Below are 19,338 nucleotides of genomic sequence, written 5' to 3' on the forward strand. Positions count from 1 at the left end.
TGTCACAACATTTGTTGCTGCTCGACGTTTATTTGTTTTATGGTCAATAATTAGCCAAAACAAAATTTTTTTTTTTTTTAAAACTGTTGAAATTTTAAAAATATGCGTGTGGAGGGGGAAACATTTAAACGGTTTCTCACCCTACGCTCGCTTCCCCTTTTTACGCACACTTTTAATTTGGCTAAAAATGAACGGAAAGATTGATACATTTCACAAGACGAACAAATGGAATAGCCACGTTATGTAGGTAGACACAACGGATTGTTTTTCAATCCTTTTTTTTCGTTAAAAATTGAGATGAAATTGACATGCGTGGATGGGAAAGCACACATGGGTGAAGTTAAACCATGTGAGAATTGAAGCTTCTTCGTGGTCAGGGGGGTCAATTACGGGTTGAGCAGCACTGACACTTGGGTGGCTACTGTTTTGCCTGCTCCTATGTTCGTATGCTGCTAACCGCCGCTAACGTGCCTTCCCCACAGAGGGCATATCCAACGTCCCACCTCACTTCTTCTTCGGCGACTCATAATTAAAGTCCTCATTCATCATGTTCCGAATGTCCTTCATTTTCAGTCCACACCACTCGTATTTATTTACGTATGCCGAGGTGTAATTTTTTTCATTCTGTTTGTTTTGTATGGATATGTGGTCATAGAGGTTACTTATGCTGGTTCTTGTTTTGACAATTCTGGAAATATTTTCGCTTATGTCTTCATTAAAGGTATTTGGGATTAAGTCTCTCCAGCCGTTCCTTTCCAGCAACCCCAGTTTTTCGCGTTCCTCCCCTTTCGGCATCATATAGTACATGTACAGCTCGCTACATCCTGCGGGGTGGAAATAAAAAAGGGAACATAAAGGGAAGGTGAAAATGGAAAAGTTCATTTGCTGGGTAAGTTGTAAGCAGCAACTCCGTTCGCTTCGCTGCGCTGTGCTGCGTTTTCTTTTTTTCCCCTCACCGATAATCCGCTCGTAGGAGTCCTCCCCATCTGAGGAGACATTTTTCACAGACGTGCAGGGGCACAGGTTGGACAACTCGGTATTCTTCCCGATGTTTTCCTTTTGAATATTTTTTAAATTCAAATCGTAGTGCACAGTATAGCAGTCCGTGTCGTAATGCATATTTAAGCACATGTACTTGTATGAGCAGAGCAGAAGGTAGCACTGCCTGGGGAAAATATCAATGTCGCTAAAGATGATGTTTATAAATTTATCTGCCTTGTTTTCTCCTGATTTGTTTTTTCCGTCTGGTTCGCTATCTTGTTGTGTATGTTCTGCAGAAGGGAGATCTTCCTCATGTAGGGGGTCCTCCTCCCAGGTTGGATAACTGTAGTGTCCGCTCCCTTGTGCATTCCTTCCCTCGCCTTCAACAGTGTGGCTATCCAACATTTGTAGAAGCTCAGCACAGTCCTTACTAAAATTTAGGAAGTACATTGGGGGGTACTGCTGCATGGCGAAATTGCTAAAAAAGGCATCTTCCTCGTTTGTGTGACTATTTTCCGTCCTTTCTTCTTCTTTTTCATTCTTGATAGTTTTCCCTTCATTTGAATCGCTTTCCCTAAGTTGGTGTAGCCTGTCGTAAAAGCTTTTCTTCTTTTTCGATTGGGTCACCTCCTCAGGGGTCTTACATTCCGTGTGCTCTTCCTCAAGGCAGGAAGAATCCATTAACTGGTTGGGAAGAATTTCCTTCCCTGAGGGTCCTCTATAATTTAGGAATGCCTCTAAAATTACTCTGGGCAAAAATGCGCTTAAAATGTAATAAGTCGATTGTGCATTTAAAAATGGATGAGCCCAGATACATTTTACGTTAATTTCAGACATACCTAAATACTCAATTAGACAACCACAGACAATTTTCTGAACATGAATTGCATTTCCATCCACAGTTGTTTTGGAAGAGGTCGCATTTAACGTAATTATGATGCCTGAAAAGTGGTCCAACAGAATATCGTCATAAACTTTAGGTAAATTTTCCGTTAAATCATTATCCAGTTCTAGTAGTTGAAATGGCAGGTTCCTATTTCTTACGTCGTTTTTTTTATTCACTGCATTTTGCACATAACTCCAATTCATTAGCATTTTTTCATGTAAAATTTGTCGACGCCTGTACATGTTGGTGTACTTAAAAAGGTTCTCACTACTGCTAAGAAGCACATCGATTTTTTTTTCTTTTATTTTTATGCGTGTTATTGTTTCTTTCAGTTTTTGAAATTTCGTTTCTTCGTCTTTTATTTGCTTGTTCTCTTCGTAGTTCTTTTCTTCACTGCAATTTTGGGTTAGGTCTTGCATCATGCTTTTGATGAATTCTTCCTTGCTTACTTTTGCTTCCTCCACTTGTGGTGCGGCGTCCACGGGGGTTCCTTCGTTTGGTTCCTCCAAGAGGCTTCCTTCACCTGGCTGCTGCTTTTCATCTGGTTGGATGGCCACCCCTCCGGAGCAGTCCCCACGATTTACCTTCTCCAAAAGGGTCAAGAAATTCCTGTGCTCCTTCTCTACGATCTCCTTATCGTCATCACTGAGGTAGTTCATATTGTCGTATGAGGGGACCCCCGTTTCGAGTTTCTTCTCCTCGCCCTTTCTTTTCTTCCTTCCCTGCAGGTGTTTGTTACCTTTCTTCACATCCTCCTTAATAACTCCGTCTTGCACATGATTTGCCGTTTCTTTCGCGGAAGAACAGTTCCTATCCTCCGGCACAAATTCTACATCGCATTGATCAGTCATCGTTTCGCAGTTTTTAACGGGGGTTTTATTTTCCATCGTTGGTGATCCGGGCTTTACTTCCTCCGTCTTGGAACTCACATTGGGTTCATTCACATTTTCAAACTCCTCAATCGCGACGCCACTATTATTATTATCATCCTGTGGTGGGTCCTCCCCTGGGGTGGCCTCATTTTCCTGTTTCTCTGAAGTGACTTCACCCACCGATGTTGCTTCCACCATCGTTTGCAGTTGACCTTCGTGTTGGTCCGTCCCCTTTTCGTTTTTTTCTTCCCTTCTGGGATGATTACTCCTCTGTCTCAACTCATTTTTATAATCACTAATTATGTGAACAATTTTTTTTTTTCTTTCCATCAATAATTTTAAATCGTTGGAGATCCCCATCGGTAGGTGTTCCACTTTAAGGTTCAAATGGTACATGTTAAAAAATTCATTTGTTTCGTTTATTAGCTTTTTGCTTTGGTTCATTGCAAACTGGGGGAACTTTATCTTCACACTGTTTGCCTCCTCCGTTTCGCTTGTATCGCAAGGGGGTTCCTCTAGTGTTGCGCCCTCAGATTGGGAGGTGCTCTTTTCATCCCCGCAGAGGGGAGGCTGCCCCTCAGGTTGGTTCTCTCCCATTGACTTGGTGTCCTCCTTAACAGGGCTGACAGAATGGCTGACGGAGAGGCTATGAAGGCTTCTTCCAGCGCTGCTTTGCACGCTGTTACTTGGGCTGGGGGCGGGACTGTCCGTTTTGGTCACCCCCAAACTATCATGACTTCCGTTCCATTGGAGAGGCTCATCCCTTTGGAGTTTCACCCCATTCGTGGGGGAACCTCCCTTTTGCTCTTTCTCACCTGGTTCAACATCTTTATGTAACGTTTCCTGCGTCACGATTTTATCTTTGGCATTACTTATAGATGTGTAATCATTATGGTTACATTCATCCACCCTTTTTGCAGACTCATCTTCCAACTTTTGTTCCTTTTTATTCTCATCTGGGGTACTTTCCCCATGGGAGTTGTTAATATGGTTTACCTCACAAGGTGTACTGCCACTACTGTCGGGGATGCTTAACTGTTTCTCTTTCCTCCTACTTTCCTCTATGAGGCTTTTAAAAATTTCATCAATTCTGTTAACCCTCTTCTCCCCTCCGGTATCTTTAGCAAAAGGTGAATTCTCTTTTTGGTTAAAATTATTTGTGTTAATTATGGCATGACTGGTTTTTTGTTTTTTCGTTTCACTTTTTTTATCGGTCATGCTTTTTAAAAAGGCTTGACCATTTTGCTCTTCCTTCTGGTTGTTCCTTTTCTTCTCAGTTGTTTTTTTTTCGTCCTCTTCTTCCTCCTTCTTTGTGCATGTGTTTGTCGTGGAGACTAAATTGGTGTTCTTTCCCTTTTTTGCACTATTGTCCGTTTCGGCTTGTTCGGTGGGGCGGTTGTCTGGCGTCTGTTCGAGGTCAACTGCACTTTGATTATTGCTGTTAATAAGACGCGTTTCCTGCGCTTTGGCTTTCTTGTCACTTTCGTCCTTCTTTATCGACAATAAATTGCAAATGTTGGGGGTATTCAACGTGGCCCTACTGGCAATGGTAGGAGAGGTACCCGTCGATGGAACTGCCCCTTCCTTCTTTTTCACGTCCCTCCCATTGGAATGATTACCATCATTGCATTTTTTTATATTGATAAAATTGTCAATTAGGTAGACATTGTCCTTGTTCTGTAGTTTTATTAATTTCCTTTTTTTAATTACGCTATGATCATTATCTTTTGCTTCCGTGGACGTGTTTTCCTTTTTCTTCGTACCGTCGGTTGTTTCATTGTTGAGTTTTCTCTTTGGGTCCTTCCTCAGGTCCTTTTCTGTGGACACTTTGGAAGAGGCGTTTTTTTTTTTATCACCCGCTCCCGCCTCATCAGATTTTATATTTTTCGTTTCGCCATGTGAGGTGTCTCCCTCCTCCTGGTTGCTCCTCTTCAAAATTGCAAACACGTTTTGTACTTTTTTCGTGAAAAAGTTTTCCATGGTTGGGTTGGCCGCTTCCACAGGATACGTGTTGTACTGCTATTTGGTTGCGTTGCGTCGTCGCGTTAGCTTGCTCACGTTTAAACGGATAGCTTACTTTTTTTTATAGTTTTATTTTTTGCATTTCTGCCAGGGCTTCACCTTAGCGATGCACCTAGTAGGGAAAAAAGGGCTAGCTATCGCAACTGGCTGGAGTGACGCAGACTTGCATTACAATTTAGGGGTGCAAATCTTAACTCGGTGGCAGTTTTTGAGAAGCGTTAATCTTATCAAAATGTTTTTAAAGGCGCTTCCTTATTTTGGTGGCCTGGCTTATTCGAATGGAACTTCCATTGGAGGGGTGCTCGTCCGTATGCGTCCCGCACAAGTCTGCACATGCACGAGAACAAGTGCGTACGCAAGGGAGAAGCTTCAATTTTCATGCGCCATCAGCATTCGTCACATGTGCTTAAATGACTGTGTACTGTGCACACGTGAGATGTCCATGAGAAGGGGGAAAATTGTAAATGAAGCCAAAAAAAAAAAATAAATAAAATAATAAAATATATTTACATATACTCATACCATGTGAGTATCACCACGCAAATGACACAATAAAAACGCAGAAATGGTTATGCGATTATTTCAGTTGACTCGAGGGCTCGGGTATGACACCTTATTAGCAGAGTGCAATAAAATGAGAAAATGTGTTCAGTACACATAAGCACTAAGCTCAAACATGCTTACAAGAACAGGCGCATGTATAACCTTGTGTGCATGTACCACCAAAGCACACATGTGCCATTCTTTTTTTCTAATGAATCACTACATTGAAAAGCTATATTTGAGTGCAAGCATTTTTAGCAGGTCCTTTAAATCCCCTTTTGCAAGAAGGGTTGTAAATGGAAGGGAAAAGCTAAGGTCAAATCGGTTGGTTCAAAACTTCTTCAAGCAACACTCGCCTGTGGAGGAGACTAGCCAACCGGAACGCTCACCAAGTGAGTATTCCTCAGGTAAACTTTCTTCCAGTAACCATTCTCTAAGGAGAAACTAACCTGCGAATGGCAGTATATGGCCATTATGGGCACCCCCTCCAGCTCAAGGGTGTGTTGCTCCACCTCGCCATTTGCCATTTTTTGTGTATATGCTCAAGGGGAAATAAAATTGGGTTTAAAATAACCCCCAGGGGGTAAGATGAATTTACCATTTTTTAAATCATCCTCCAATGTTTTAAATTCACCAAAAGAGGGAAAACATGGAAATAAAAAAAAAGAAAAAAATTACATGTGCATACGATTGTTGTGTGTATTTCGGTTTATGTAATGCGAAAGGGGATGTCGCATCATGGGGCTTTAACCAGCAGGGGGGAAAGAAATTACACAAACCTGTGCACACTTATCTGATGCTCCTTTTATTTTGTTGTTTCTCCTTTTTTTGCTTATCAATATTGGAGTTATAAAAATCAGCAAGGGGAAATGCAAAGGGTGGGAAAAAAAAAATAACATCACATATGTGTAAAAGTTACCTATCAGTTTTTGCAACATCCAGGTGCGTGTTTTCAGTACTCCCTTATAGAGCGCATTTTTTTTTTTTTTTTTTTTTGTTCCCTTTCTTCTGATGATAAAATTGGCTAGCTATTTTATTACCCCCACCTCATGCACGAAACGGTTGTCATGTGTTGAGCAGGTTTTGTTGTAATTCCATTTTGAAGGCATGTGCCTCTATATAGGGTAAGGTGACAACGGGGTTCAAATTCTCCCCGGGGGCTTCTAAAAGGTTATTCACCAAGTTGGAGTACAGACGTATACACGCTTTGCTGTGATGAATGGAAGTTCCTTAATTTAAAAAATGTCCTTAACAGCTTTGCGCAGTCACTCAGTATGCAGTTCACATGAGGGTAACTTACCCCCCACCTTACACAATTCTTTTATATGAGAAAAATTCCTTCTCTCAACTTAAAGATGATTGCACGGTGGCGTAATGGAACTGCATGTCTACGTAGGTTTTTTAGGACACTGTTATGTGTTTAGTAGAGCGAATTGTTTTCCACGCGCAAGGGATGCATTTCCCCCTTTTGTCAGATTATCCCTACGCACATGTGTGTATGGTATTTATATTAAGCTGTTTTGAAACTAAGATTGGAAGCTGCGTACAAGCGGGGAAATTACAAAATGCACTTCATAATTTGGTAACCTGTTTTTTTGTCACCACCCTTTTACACACCATTGGAATGGCGCCCAACATTCGAATCCTGCTATTAGCAGTTGTGCTTGGAAGTACGACGGGGGCAAGGAAGGGGCCATTAAGCGTTCCTGCTCAAAGAAAACAGCTTGAAACAGTTGTGATTTCCTACGTGAGTTGACACGCGGGCTGTAAACATTATGCTAACGCGCTGACGCAAAAATGATTTGCAGATTAGCAGATTAGCAGATTAACGGGTTGACGGATTGACAGATTAGACAAACGGGAACAAAGATGTGTACTACATTATTGGGCACAAATAATTGACCTTAAAATTGTTGCGAAAGAAAAAGGAAAAGAAATGCCCACCGGTTAACTCAACTTGGTGTGCTTGTTCAGTTCAGTTGAAGGAGCCCCCAAAGTGGCATGTACCCACATCGTGACTTTACAACAAGGCAAGCACACACAACAATGTACAATTGCGCGTAGATTTACACCTATCCCTTCTTCCTCCTTTTTAGATCAAAAGTATGGCACAGTTCTGACACCATTTTTTTTTTTTTACCCTCTTTGCAGTTTTGTGAAAACCAAAAGAGTGCATTATTAACTTTGATAAGAAAATAAACTCCAAAAAATGCAAAAATGTAAAAAAAAAATATATACTCGAAAAAATGCCATGCAAAGTATAAGGGGTGGGTGGGTGAAAAGCACGCTAAAAGGACAACCACATGTACGTAAAATGAACACATACGTCCATGCATATGTGCGTAGTTACATGCGGAGTACACACATTTTCCAGTTCGCGGCGGAAGAATTTTTCTGTTGTACTGGAATGCGTTGGAGAAGGAAGCAAAAAGAAAAACGCTGCACCAATTAGGGGTAGAAAATGACCGGGCAGGTGTAAACACGTGAGGGAGTAATAGCTCAGTGTAGCCGCTAACTTCGCTCGCTTCTCCCACAAGCAGGGGCGTAACATGAAGACCCCTAGACGGGATGGGGAAATTTCCAAAATGCGGAAACAGCTGAGTTACAAGAAAAGCGCCAGATCTGTAAAATGGATACACAATTTTGTGCAGTGGTATAGAATGGAAAAAGTGGTCGGACCGATCTGGGTGCCCACATACTGCTCAATCATAGTGTTCTTACTTTTTCTGTTCCTTTTCAACCTGCTCATTGGTATAGCCATCCTCATGGTCAGCTCAAAGTACATCGAATGCAGAATCCCCTATGAGTACAAAAGTCAAGCCTATACGAAATATTCCATCGTTAAAGTAACGCCTGAACATTGTAAGGGAAATGAAAATTTAAAACAACTGGAAGGACCAATAAACATCCATTATGAGATTTCTGGAGTGGAACAAAATCACTATCGCTTCTTGACCAGTTTTAAAAAAGAACAATTACATGGAGATTTATTTTTACAGGAGGAAGAACTTAGTGAATGTTTCCCTTTAATTACATATGAACAAAATGGGATAAGAAAAATTCTACACCCCTGTGGTATACTACAGTGGAATGTATTTACAGATAGCTACATTTTTTATGACAAAGAACCGGATGAAGCTCCATTCCCAACTCCCTTGCCTTTGAAACAAAAGGCTGAAGATATCACCATCAAATATTATCGCAAGTTTTTTAAAAACCCTACACGTGAGATGATCAATTTGCATAAAAAAAAAATTTACTTTTGGATGGATGAAGAAGTTCAATTGCAGTTATTGCAGGAACATGCCGAAACGAATGATAAGCTGGTTGTCCTGCCGCAAACTTTAAAATATAAAAAAACTGGGAAGGCAGTTGAGAATAGCCACTTCATAAACTGGGTTATTCCTTCTGCTTTTAATTATGTTAAAAGATTGTATGCCAAACTGGATGGCCCTTTAGTTTTTCCCTTTTATATTTATATAGAAAATAATTTTAAAATCAGCGACACGAAAATTATTGTCATTTCGAATGCCGACTTCTACCTCAGCACGACTTGGATCGGAATATTTTTTATCATCATCGCTGTCTTCGCACTCATCCTGTCTTTGCTGTACTTTATCCGCATGAAAAAGCACCAATTTATGTAGGCTCCGAGGTGGGCGCGATTGGCAAGCTAATCGAAGAATAAGCAGTGCAAAGGTTGGAGCCCGTCCTCCACTTGGCCAATGCGCCGAATGCACGCCCAAACAGAGTGCCCATTTGTTCACCCCATTTTTTCATCTCACCATTTCGGCCCTGCGCAATTCCCATGACGCAGGATATACATTTTTCCTTTTTTTCCCTTCTTATGTCTCGCAATAATGAATATACATATGTATATGTATTTTTGCTAAATGTACAGTTTAATGAGAAAAAATATTTGTTGTTCAAGAACTGCAACTCCTTTGAGCATAAAGCTGAGAAAATCATTTGCTTCCAGCACTTTGTAAATTCGTTCACAGTGCGCTGATCTAGCAGGAGGACAATTTTATCACTACGATTAGAATGTTACTTCCCCCAAATCATTATTTTTTCCCCATTTTCCAAGGCACTATGCATTATTGAGGCGCATTTGCGGAGGATGCAGACTGTTCGCATTTCTCCTAGGTACACATTTCACCTGTGCAGTCTATGTGTATGGGGTGTGTTCCTATTTTTTTCTTTTTTTACGACCGGCAACATAATGTAGACGTGTCCGCTTCCAAAATGTGCAATTTTTTTTTCTCACATTTTTGTAATCCTCCCTCCAGAATCGGGGGTGTCTGCCACTACAGAAGCGTTTCACCTCTTCTGCACGTACAATGCGTTCAATTTTTGCTTTCCCACGGAGTTCAAAAATTAGCACACTCATATTACATGTATAACGCATCACTTTGGAGGGGGAAGACGAATGAAGGATTGTCTCACATTTTCAGGTGAACGCGCGAAAGGGGGGGAAGCCAATAGAACCACTTAAAGAGCACACTTAGCCGTTAACCTTTCTTTTCTTTTACTTTCTTTTCTTTTTCTCCCTTTTACCGCTTATACGAAGTGCATTTTTGGTTACTCCGCAATTCTTCCTTTTTTGAGCGTGCAAGTACAACACGAATGTGTCTATAAGGCGTTACTTATTACACTTGCTGCAAGTTGTTGATTCTTTAAAGATTTACGGAAAAGGGGAAATAAAAAATGAAAGTCCATTCTTTCGCAAAATGTTTTTTTAAAATGTGTAGAAACTGTTTTTCCGCTTTTGTCAACTGTTTCCTTTTTTTTTAAAAAGAGAGAGAAAGCGGTTGAGCAACAAAAAAGGATTTAGTAACAGGGAGGTTTATCTTGGCTTGAATTTATTTTTTTTTTTTTTTTTTTTCCATTTTCCCTCCCTCGCTGTTTTTCCCTTTTCGCGTGTAGAGTTTGTGATGTTTACAAATCTACAAAATTTACAAAATTAGGGGAAATAAAATTTTCAATTTTTGCCTGACTCCTCTTAGTGCGAAGGAGAAAAAATCTGTCGCAAAAAAAATAAAAAATAAAAAGTGTGTGTGAGAATTATGCTCACGTTTATGCAAACTGACAAGGTGAGGCGCTTTAACATTTGACGTGGCGTGGGACATCTGAATGTGTGTGCATATGAGTTAAACATAAGTGCCCATTCGTACGAAAGTTTCTATACACGTATATATGCGTGTAACTGAGCCTTTTTCCCCCATCCCCGCATGCAGTCCAGCTTGCATTGTGTTGCATATACTCCTTATATGAAAAGGTGTGCAAAATTTAAACGCAGTTAATGTGTCCCCAGATAGGCAGAATTACACATTCGAGGAAAGCTGCATGTTGCAAGTTGCATTTTTCCATTAAGCAAAAGTTACACGCGTGAAACATGCAATCTATTTGAGCACCGCGGTTGTGTTAGAGGAGATGAGGAAAAAAAAAAAAAAAAACTCACAAAAAATGGTAAAAACAAAGTTGCGACTTTTAAAAATGGATGATTTTGCCAAATAAGAAAAAAAGTGAATTGAAGTTTCGTACTTATATTTGCTTCTAACTGAAGGCGCACATTCAATGATTCTTGGCTTTTTTTACAATTCTGCCTTTTGGGATTTGTTCCATTATTTTGACTTTTTTTTTTTTTTTCTGTTCATTTAATTCCCGTTCTAGCATGCAAAAGTTGTAAAATAAAAACAGAACGATTTCTCTTTTTTTTTTTTTTTTTTTTTTTTTCCCCTTTGTGACCTGAATTTTTTTTTTTTCCTTTTTTTGTGTATATTATTATTATCCACAAATTTTACACAATTAATTATTGTTGTTTCTTGATTTTTTTTTTTGCTTCAACTTTTGTTATGTGTAGAACGCTTTTAAGGCGGAAAAGAGGAGTTACAAGGAAAAACTTGTTTTACAACGGAAAAATTTGCTTAATTTTTTGCTCTTTTTTGTTCGCATTTTGTTTGTGTTTTTCCTGTGTTCTGTTCTCATTTTGCTCGCGTTTTTGTTTGCATTTTTGTTTTCGTTTTTTTTCTCGTTTTCATTCGCTTTTTTGCTCCCCCCCTTTTTTTTGCCCCTTTCGGTTCCCATTTCTGGGAGAGTCTCTCATTTAATGCGACCAAAGAGAGGCCAAAACAGCGGACCTCTTGTTAATGCACAATAAGAAAGAAGAGAACGGGAAGTTCTTGCCACTCACCCGTGGCAGTTTTAATGACGTCATGTAGAAAATTATCTACAGATGTGTAATTTTCCACCAAATAGTTTGCGCAAATGTGTATGTAAAAAAAAAAAAAAAAAAAGTGAAGCAAATTTAATCTCTCACACGCTGTTAATTTTGCCGAATTTATCGAACTTATGGAATTTGCTGAATTTGCAAAATTTACAAAATTCGCCACACCAATTTTCCAATTTTTGTCATTTTTTTCCAAAATTTTAATTTTATTTGCTTCCTTTTGCTACCTTTTTCGCTTTTGTAACTTCCCTTTCTACACCTTGGTGCCTCCAAGAGCAAATAGGGGTTTCAAGCATTTTACATGGAATTCACGAAGCGTGTGTAATTTTGCATTTTTGCATTTTTGCATTTTTGCTACTGCGCGAGTTTGTGACCGTGAAGCTGCTCACCTGTGTGACAGCCAATTTTGCTAGCGGTTAACCTATTAGTGGCTACCTGAACCCAGTTGCTACTATTGTCCCCCCCACGATTAATGAGGAGAGGGAGAGAAACCAAATAGCTACCTCTTTTTTTAAGTCACAAATTAACAACACACTATGAATAAAATATACTACATACTGTTTTTAAGCGCCCAGTGCCTTGTGCACATGGGTAAGTGCGAGCCAAACCATAACCACAACAGACTGACCCGCAGCGCTAACAACGCTTCTTTGCAAAAGGAGCCTATCATTGAGAGAAGTACACGACTGAGTAACCCATGGAAAGCGTTCATGGAAAAGTACGATCTCGAAAGAGCACACAGTTCAGGAATTCGAGTTGATTTAGGGGAAGATGCAGAAGTGGGAAATTCCAAGTATAGGATACCAGCTGGAAAGTGTCCAGTTTTTGGAAAGGGTATCGTTATAGAGAATTCTAACGTTAGCTTCTTAAACCCTGTAGCTACAGGAAATCAGAACTTGAAGGAGGGAGGTTTCGCCTTCCCGAGGGCAGATGACAATATTTCCCCTATAACAATAGATAACCTTAAACGAAGATATGCAGATAATGTAGAGTTGATGAAGCTAAACGATATAGCTTTGTGTAAAACGCATGCAGCTAGCTTTGTCATGGCAGAGGATCAAAATTCGTCTTATAGACACCCAGCTGTTTATGACGTAGATAAGAAAATATGTTACATGTTGTATTTATCTGCGCAAGAAAATATGGGTCCAAGATACTGTAGCCCAGATGCAGAAAATAAAGATGCCATGTTTTGCTTCAAGCCAGATAAAAATGAAAGTTTTCAAAACCTCGTATATTTAAGCAAAAATGTGAGTAATGATTGGGAAAACAAATGCCCCCGTGCAAATTTAGGAAACGCTAAATTTGGCTTATGGGTGGACGGGAACTGTGAAGAAATTCCATACGTTAAAGAAGTGAAGGCAGAGAATCTACGTGAATGCAACAGAATCGTTTTCGAAGCTAGTGCATCAGATCAACCAAGGCAGTACGAAGAAGAACTAACGGATTATGAGAAAATACAAGAAGGCTTTAGGCAGAACAATCAGGACATGATTAAAAGTGCCTTTCTTCCAGTGGGTGCATTTAACTCAGACAATTTTAAAAGTAGAGGAAGAGGATTTAACTGGGCAAATTTCGATAAGGTAAATAAAAGGTGTTACCTTTTTAATGCCAAACCTTCCTGCCTCATTAATGACAGAAATTTTATTGCAACAACAGCGTTATCTCACCCTCAAGAAGTAGAGGATAAGTTTCCATGCAGCATATACGAAGATGAAATTAAGAGAGAAATTGAAAAACAATCGAGGAATATGAATCTGTATAGCGTTGACGGAGAACGGATTGTCCTGCCAAGAATATTTATCTCCACCGATAAGGAGAGTATCAAATGTCCATGCGAGCCTGAACACATTTCCAACAGTACCTGCAACTTTTACGTTTGTAACTGTGTAGAGAAAAGGGCAGAAATTAAGGAAAATAACGAAGTTGTCATAAAGGATGAATTTAAGGAGGATTACGAAAATGCGGAAGGCAAATCCAAGAAACAGATGCTACTAATTATTATCGCAATAACTGGAGGTGTCTGTGTGGTTGCACTGGCCTCCATGTTTTACTTTAGGAAGAAATCTCACGATGATAAGTATGACAAGATGGATCAGGCAGAAGCGTACGGAAAGCCCACCACCAGGAAGGACGAGATGCTCGACCCCGAGGCGTCTTTCTGGGGCGAGGACAAGCGGGCCTCTCACACCACGCCTGTGCTTATGGAGAAGCCTTACTACTGAGAGGGAAGGCAAGCGAATTGGTGAGGACCTCGTTAGCCGTAACAAGTGGGGGTGGCCCACAATGCACCTTCCAAACCCGCATCACGTAAGATAAAAAACAGACACCCAGATGGCCAACAAATCGCCCACAAGGGATAAGAAGCGGCGCAAACTAAAATTGGGCTATTCTCATGATCACCAATTGTGGACGAAAAAATAAAATAAAAAGTGTAACACATTAACACATGGTGAAGTAACCGATTGGTTAAGCAAAGCGGAGTGAAAAATTACCCCCCCTCGCCCTTACGATTTAAAAGCATATTTTGCCGCCACAGAAATGGACCTCTCCACTATTGTTACGCAGAAAATTTACCTAGTGAACTAACAGATATGCCTTACACTTTACACTCACTTATAACGCATCTTTGATGCTTTAACTGATTTTTTTTTTTTTTTTTTTTTTTTGTGCTCTCTGATAATATTCTCCCGCCTATGATTTAATTAAAGCAGGCCTGACGCCTTTGCTGGGCGTACCTTATACTGGTCTGCCTCTTTACCTGTTTGGTTACGCGCTTCTTGCATGATTGCCGGCAGAGTGGAAAAAAAGGATAGAGGCAGCCCAGATTCCGTCGCTACGTGTAAGTAGCTCTTCGTGGAGGTTCCCCTGCTGTGCGCTAAAGCAGCGTCGTCAGAGGCTCCCGAGATTTTGTCATGCGTACTTTTTCTATGCGTGCCTTATATTCGCACGCCGCTTTTTTCATACCTTGGCTGTTTTTTTAAATTGTTTTCCTTTAATTTTTATCCCCACTTTGTCGAAAGCATGGCGTTACTACACGCTTATTTTAATATAACGCATATGTTTGGATGTGTATTATAAACGCATTTTCGTTGCACCTCCGAAAACTTTAATATTTTTTTCTGTTAACTTTTCTTTAATTCGCATCGTGTTAGATGCACCGTGTTGTACTGTACCGCACCATTCTCAGGCTTGACCTTGCACTCCCTGTGGAAAGTCCACTTTTTTACGTGCGCTTTTTCTTTGAAGGTCTTTCTGCAAGTTCCCCAAAATTATCATTTGGCGTGTGTATCACTTGCACGCGTGCCTCACTCTGTTAGGATTGATCGGTAGCATATACCTTTGTCGATTTGTTCGCAGATTCATTTACCCATTGGGTTATTGCATACCGGCACATTACCCACTTGTGAGTATTTTCCGATAACCCGGCCCCCCCTCCGTGAACAGCACCATGTGAGCTATTTAAAAAAAAGAGACTATAATTGTTAAAATGGTAATTTAGTAAAAAGAGCCACGTGCGTCTTCGTTACGTTCTACACGGCTGTTTCACACTGCATGATTAGGACGCCCAATCCCATTTAACACGTCTAACATGGTTGCACAAACAGGAGGCCATCTTTTCACCGCGTGGGGAGAATCGCTTATGTCTTTGCGAAGTGAATGACATAAGATAATTTCCTAGTTAAACAAAAAAAAAATATATAATAATAAAATAAATAAATGAATAACATATGTAGCACCCCTCCCCCGTGGAAAGCAAAAAATGCGGCACCCTTAGCAAATAAAACAGCACCAAATCGACACCCCCCACGAGGACAATTGCAGTTATAGTTGTGATGCCATCCCAGTGGAGGTGCAACTAGCGGAGCAGTACGAAAGCAACACAGAAAATGTTTTTACACAGTCATGACTTCAAGTGTGACCAATCTCTACTTTCTCTTTACGCCATTTAAAAGGGAAGGATGCCGGCCAGCTACAACGAAATAAGGAAACTGTTTAACTACTACATTAGGGAGTACTACTACCAGAAGTCCAAGGGGACCTACTTCGTTCACATTAAGAAGCCTGGGATTTTATTTACGTCCTTAAAATTTTACAAAAAAAAAAAAACCCTCTTTCCAAATGTGTATGACTGGTACTTTGACAATTTAAGTTACATGAAAAAAAATAAAGACATTTTAAAGTACCAAAATGGCTACAGTACAAAAAATATATACTCTTACAGGATAAGCAAAACGGAATGGGAACACAATGACGTCGATAGTGGCAGTATTTATACAAATGACGCGGAGGAAGACCTGCAAAGAACCTACAGAACGAGCAACTTGTACTATAATATGCACCCGGTTTATTTGTCCAAAATATGCCTCTACGACTTAAACGATAATCACATATTTTTTTCGAACAACTACTATGATGCCTTTATGCAATTTTACTACAGCACTGTTTCGTACAAAATGGATTTAAATGATCTGCAAATTTTTCCCAACTTAAGGATTCTAATAAGTCACATAAAAAATTTAAGTAGTATAATAAATGACGAACTGGTCAAGAGTGCCTTTGTGTATTTTATTAGACAGAAAAAAGTGTTCGATGAGGAGTACCTGCGGGGCGTACTCAGTGGAATCTACTCAACGATGCTGCACAACTGTCCCCTGTATTTGTTCCTGGACGATGTTAAGCAGTTCAAGGTTGTTCTTAGCGTCGTCGGTGCAACGGTAAGGCGGGAATGCGCCATAGAGTTGTACATCGCACCGGCTGCAAAAAGGGCGAAAGGAAAAAGAATAGTAACACTGGAAGGAGCGCCACCACACATGGGCACACATGTGACTACGCCCTAATATGTAACCCCTCTATACGCACATAAAAACACCTTCATTCGTTTATCCCTTCCCCCTTCAGGGAGAAGTACAAAACCTGTTTGAGAGCGCCCTGCCGTACCCCTACTATTTAGTACTGGACGAAAGCGTAAACATTTATAACCTGCAAAGTTTCAACATTTATTTAAAAAAAGTTTTGGAGGCAAAATTGAAAGCGCCATTTTCTGGTGACTCAGCGGGGGGTATTTCGCCCTCCGCCCAGGTGAACCTGTACACAAATGATCCAAGCGTAGATAGCCATTCGGATAATTCTAGCAACGGGGAAACACCTAATGGAAGCAGTCATGCGAAGGATGCAGTACAGAACGAACCTTTCGCAAAATCGGAGGAAGAAAAATCACAGCGGATTGCAAATATGAAGGGAAAACAAATTTACTTCTTTAAGCTGATAAAAATTTTTGACATGAAGCCGAATCATCGCTTTGTCCAAAAGGGTGCAAAATGATAGGCATCGCTTTATATTTCTGTGTCTTGCAAAATTGTGTGATATTTCTACGTTTGAAATTTTAACCTCGCAGACCGCCGAGGGTGTATTCCTATCGCACAGCGCTGCACTGCTCTTCGCTTATTTGTGCAAGTTTTTTTTTTTTTTAAATGGAGCTGACGTAATAATTTTGCCAAGTATCCTTGTAGCGACGTCGTAATGGATTGCTCCCCCTAATGCTGCGCTTGGAGATACGCCTCCAAGCGCTGCCTCTCCTTGGGTAAATACTGCTCCAGTTGTTTAAACGTGTGCATGGAGATGTCCCTTTTTGCGCCGTTGCACACAATGTCGTAATTTGACAGGGAATTTAAAAAATAAAAAATTTGATATTTGTCCAGCAAGCAAAGACTTCCGTTCATTTTATTAAAAATGTAACTGAAGAGCGATTTGTTATATTTTACAAAAGAGAGAATCTCAAATAATTGCAACAAATGATTATTATTGAGTGTTCCTTTGTTCTGAAAAATGTAATTTATTAGCTGCTCTGTCAACGCGTACATTTTTTCCTTCACGTTGTCCACATAATCCTTGTCCCCAATTAATTTTCCCTCATTTGCTGAAACTACGTGAATGTGAAACGCGTTGAACGTACTTAAAAATGACTTTCCTCTTAAGAAAAAAATGCACGAATTTAAGAGAATGATTAAATTGCTCATATTTGTGTCCATTTTATTCTTCAGAAATGAGAGAGGAAGAGAGGAAAACATGTTCACTACGAAATGGTTGGACATGCTATACATATGGACCAACAGACAGTAACTTGAAAAACTGATCATTTCAGTGTTGTACTTATTTTGCAAAATTTGTAAAAAGTGGTTTAAATAAGACTCGTCTACGCTGTAACTTAGTAAAATTTTGTCCTTCACGTTAAGTACGTATGTTTGCCTTTTTTTCGCATCTTCAAATGTGTGCGTGCAGCAGTTGTTCTTCTTGCCTATTTGGCTATTGTTCCTGTTTGCATGCTCGCTCAGGTAGTCTATAATGAAAGACACGTCGTAAACCTTTTCCAAAACGGGGTTTCCTTCCCCCTCGGGGGGCATACTCCCCCTGTCCTCTACTGCAGTAACATACCCGTCAATCAAGTCGAAGTCCACCTGGTCGACATTTATTCGTTCCTTGATTTTGTATAACTTTAGCCCATTAAGAAAATGCACCATGTGGGAATACCCAAATTTTAACTCGAAGAAGTGGTGAAATATGCTGGACATTAGAAAGAGCGAAACGAGTTCGTGCCCCTTGTTCTCTTCCTGATTTATTTTGTTTAATACTTTGTAGTTATAAATATATGAGCAAACGTGTCTCAAAATATTATCCAGGATGAAGTTGGAGTAATTATTTGCTAATTCGAAAAAGGTAAATTTTTTTCTTCCCTTTTGATCTTCCCCATTGGGCAGATCGCAAAGCAGCTGCATGTTCAACTCTCCTTTTTCGTTACCCTGTGTGTTTTTTTCACTGTTGCTGCTTTGGGACCCTATGGTTATTTTCACCTTCCTCCTATTCCTTCCATATATATTTTTATGCACACTGCCAACCTGGCTAACTTCGCCATCTTCCGTTGTGTCCTCATTTTGTGGGGCGCCAGTTCCGCTCGTCTCTTCCCTCCATTCGTACGCTTTGAAGAAGTTGCCCCTTTCGGCCCCTGTTTTGAGTAACAAATGGTTAAAGTAAATTTTTTTTTTTAACGACTTTAAATCGTCCTTTTTTCTCACATTATTTTTTACTATGTTGTTTATAATTTTGTTCGGGTTGATATCATTTAGGGTGTTAATGATTTGTATGTTTATGTTGTCCAGGTCATCTTGCTTTATTTCTTTATGTCTGTTGAGTAGCTTGATTATGTCTGGAATTTTCATACGATGGACCTTTACGTTTCTCTCATTCTGGGACGACAGGAAGTGCAGTGCCTTTGCTAGGATGATCATTCAAGGGAGGAGGGGGGCGGAAATTCGAAGAGGGGGCGCTACGAAAACTGCCAAACGTGTCTGTGTAGCCGGGAGAAGGACGTTAAAAGGTTACCGTTGGGTGCAGTGGGTAAGAAATGACAGAGATTCACAAACAGGGGAGCATCATATGGGGAGAAAAAATATTCCTTCTATGTATATCTTCCTGGGAATAAATACCGCCCCCCAAAATACACAATTTTGGAAAAAAATAACAAAAAATGTGACAGCTGGAACGACAGCGCTAGCTTCTCCAACATGTAGAAAAATTCAAAACTCTGCAGGAATTACAATGCGGCTTCTTATCCTCCGCGGTGAAGAGGAGTAGAGCATAGTTCGTCTTTCGCATATGCCATCAACATGGTGTTCGAATTGGGTCATATGGAAAGAGGTTTTATTGTGAAAAACTGTCCTCCTACATTTATAAAAATGTGGGTACAAAAAAAAAAAAAAAAAAAAAACGTAACATTTGTAAAGTTCTGGGCGGACAATACACCTCAT

General features: G+C 40.1%; 5 protein-coding genes across 5 annotated transcripts; 3 read left to right on the forward strand and 2 right to left on the reverse strand.

Annotated features, from left to right (window-relative positions):
* Positions 1-504: 504 nt before the first annotated feature.
* PCOAH_00026680 (Uncharacterized protein) lies at positions 505-4,719 on the reverse strand (the record flags this gene model as incomplete). The annotated part of the gene is made up of 2 exons (XM_020059473.1): positions 505-824; positions 957-4,719. 2 exons carry the CDS (start codon positions 4,717-4,719, stop codon positions 505-507), a joined length of 4,083 nt encoding a protein of 1,360 aa, XP_019915097.1.
* A 3,134-nt stretch (positions 4,720-7,853) lies between these two features.
* PCOAH_00026690 (Uncharacterized protein) lies at positions 7,854-8,951 on the forward strand (the record flags this gene model as incomplete). The annotated part of the gene is made up of 1 exon (XM_020059474.1): positions 7,854-8,951. The coding sequence occupies one exon, from the start codon at positions 7,854-7,856 to the stop codon at positions 8,949-8,951; it is 1,098 nt and encodes a 365-aa protein (XP_019914748.1).
* A 3,118-nt stretch (positions 8,952-12,069) lies between these two features.
* PCOAH_00026700 (Apical membrane antigen) lies at positions 12,070-13,758 on the forward strand (the record flags this gene model as incomplete). The annotated part of the gene is made up of 1 exon (XM_020059475.1): positions 12,070-13,758. The coding sequence occupies one exon, from the start codon at positions 12,070-12,072 to the stop codon at positions 13,756-13,758; it is 1,689 nt and encodes a 562-aa protein (XP_019914799.1).
* A 1,737-nt stretch (positions 13,759-15,495) lies between these two features.
* On the forward strand, positions 15,496-17,114 carry PCOAH_00026710 (Uncharacterized protein; the record flags this gene model as incomplete). The annotated part of the gene is made up of 2 exons (XM_020059476.1): positions 15,496-16,251; positions 16,436-17,114. 2 exons carry the CDS (start codon positions 15,496-15,498, stop codon positions 16,856-16,858), a joined length of 1,179 nt encoding a protein of 392 aa, XP_019915147.1.
* On the reverse strand, positions 17,071-18,819 carry PCOAH_00026720 (Uncharacterized protein; the record flags this gene model as incomplete). The annotated part of the gene is made up of 1 exon (XM_020059477.1): positions 17,071-18,819. The coding sequence occupies one exon, from the start codon at positions 18,817-18,819 to the stop codon at positions 17,071-17,073; it is 1,749 nt and encodes a 582-aa protein (XP_019915101.1).
* Positions 18,820-19,338: the final 519 nt, after the last annotated feature.

This window comes from Plasmodium coatneyi, chromosome 9 (genome assembly GCF_001680005.1).
Source record: "Plasmodium coatneyi strain Hackeri chromosome 9, complete sequence".
NCBI lineage: Eukaryota > Apicomplexa > Aconoidasida > Haemosporida > Plasmodiidae > Plasmodium > Plasmodium coatneyi.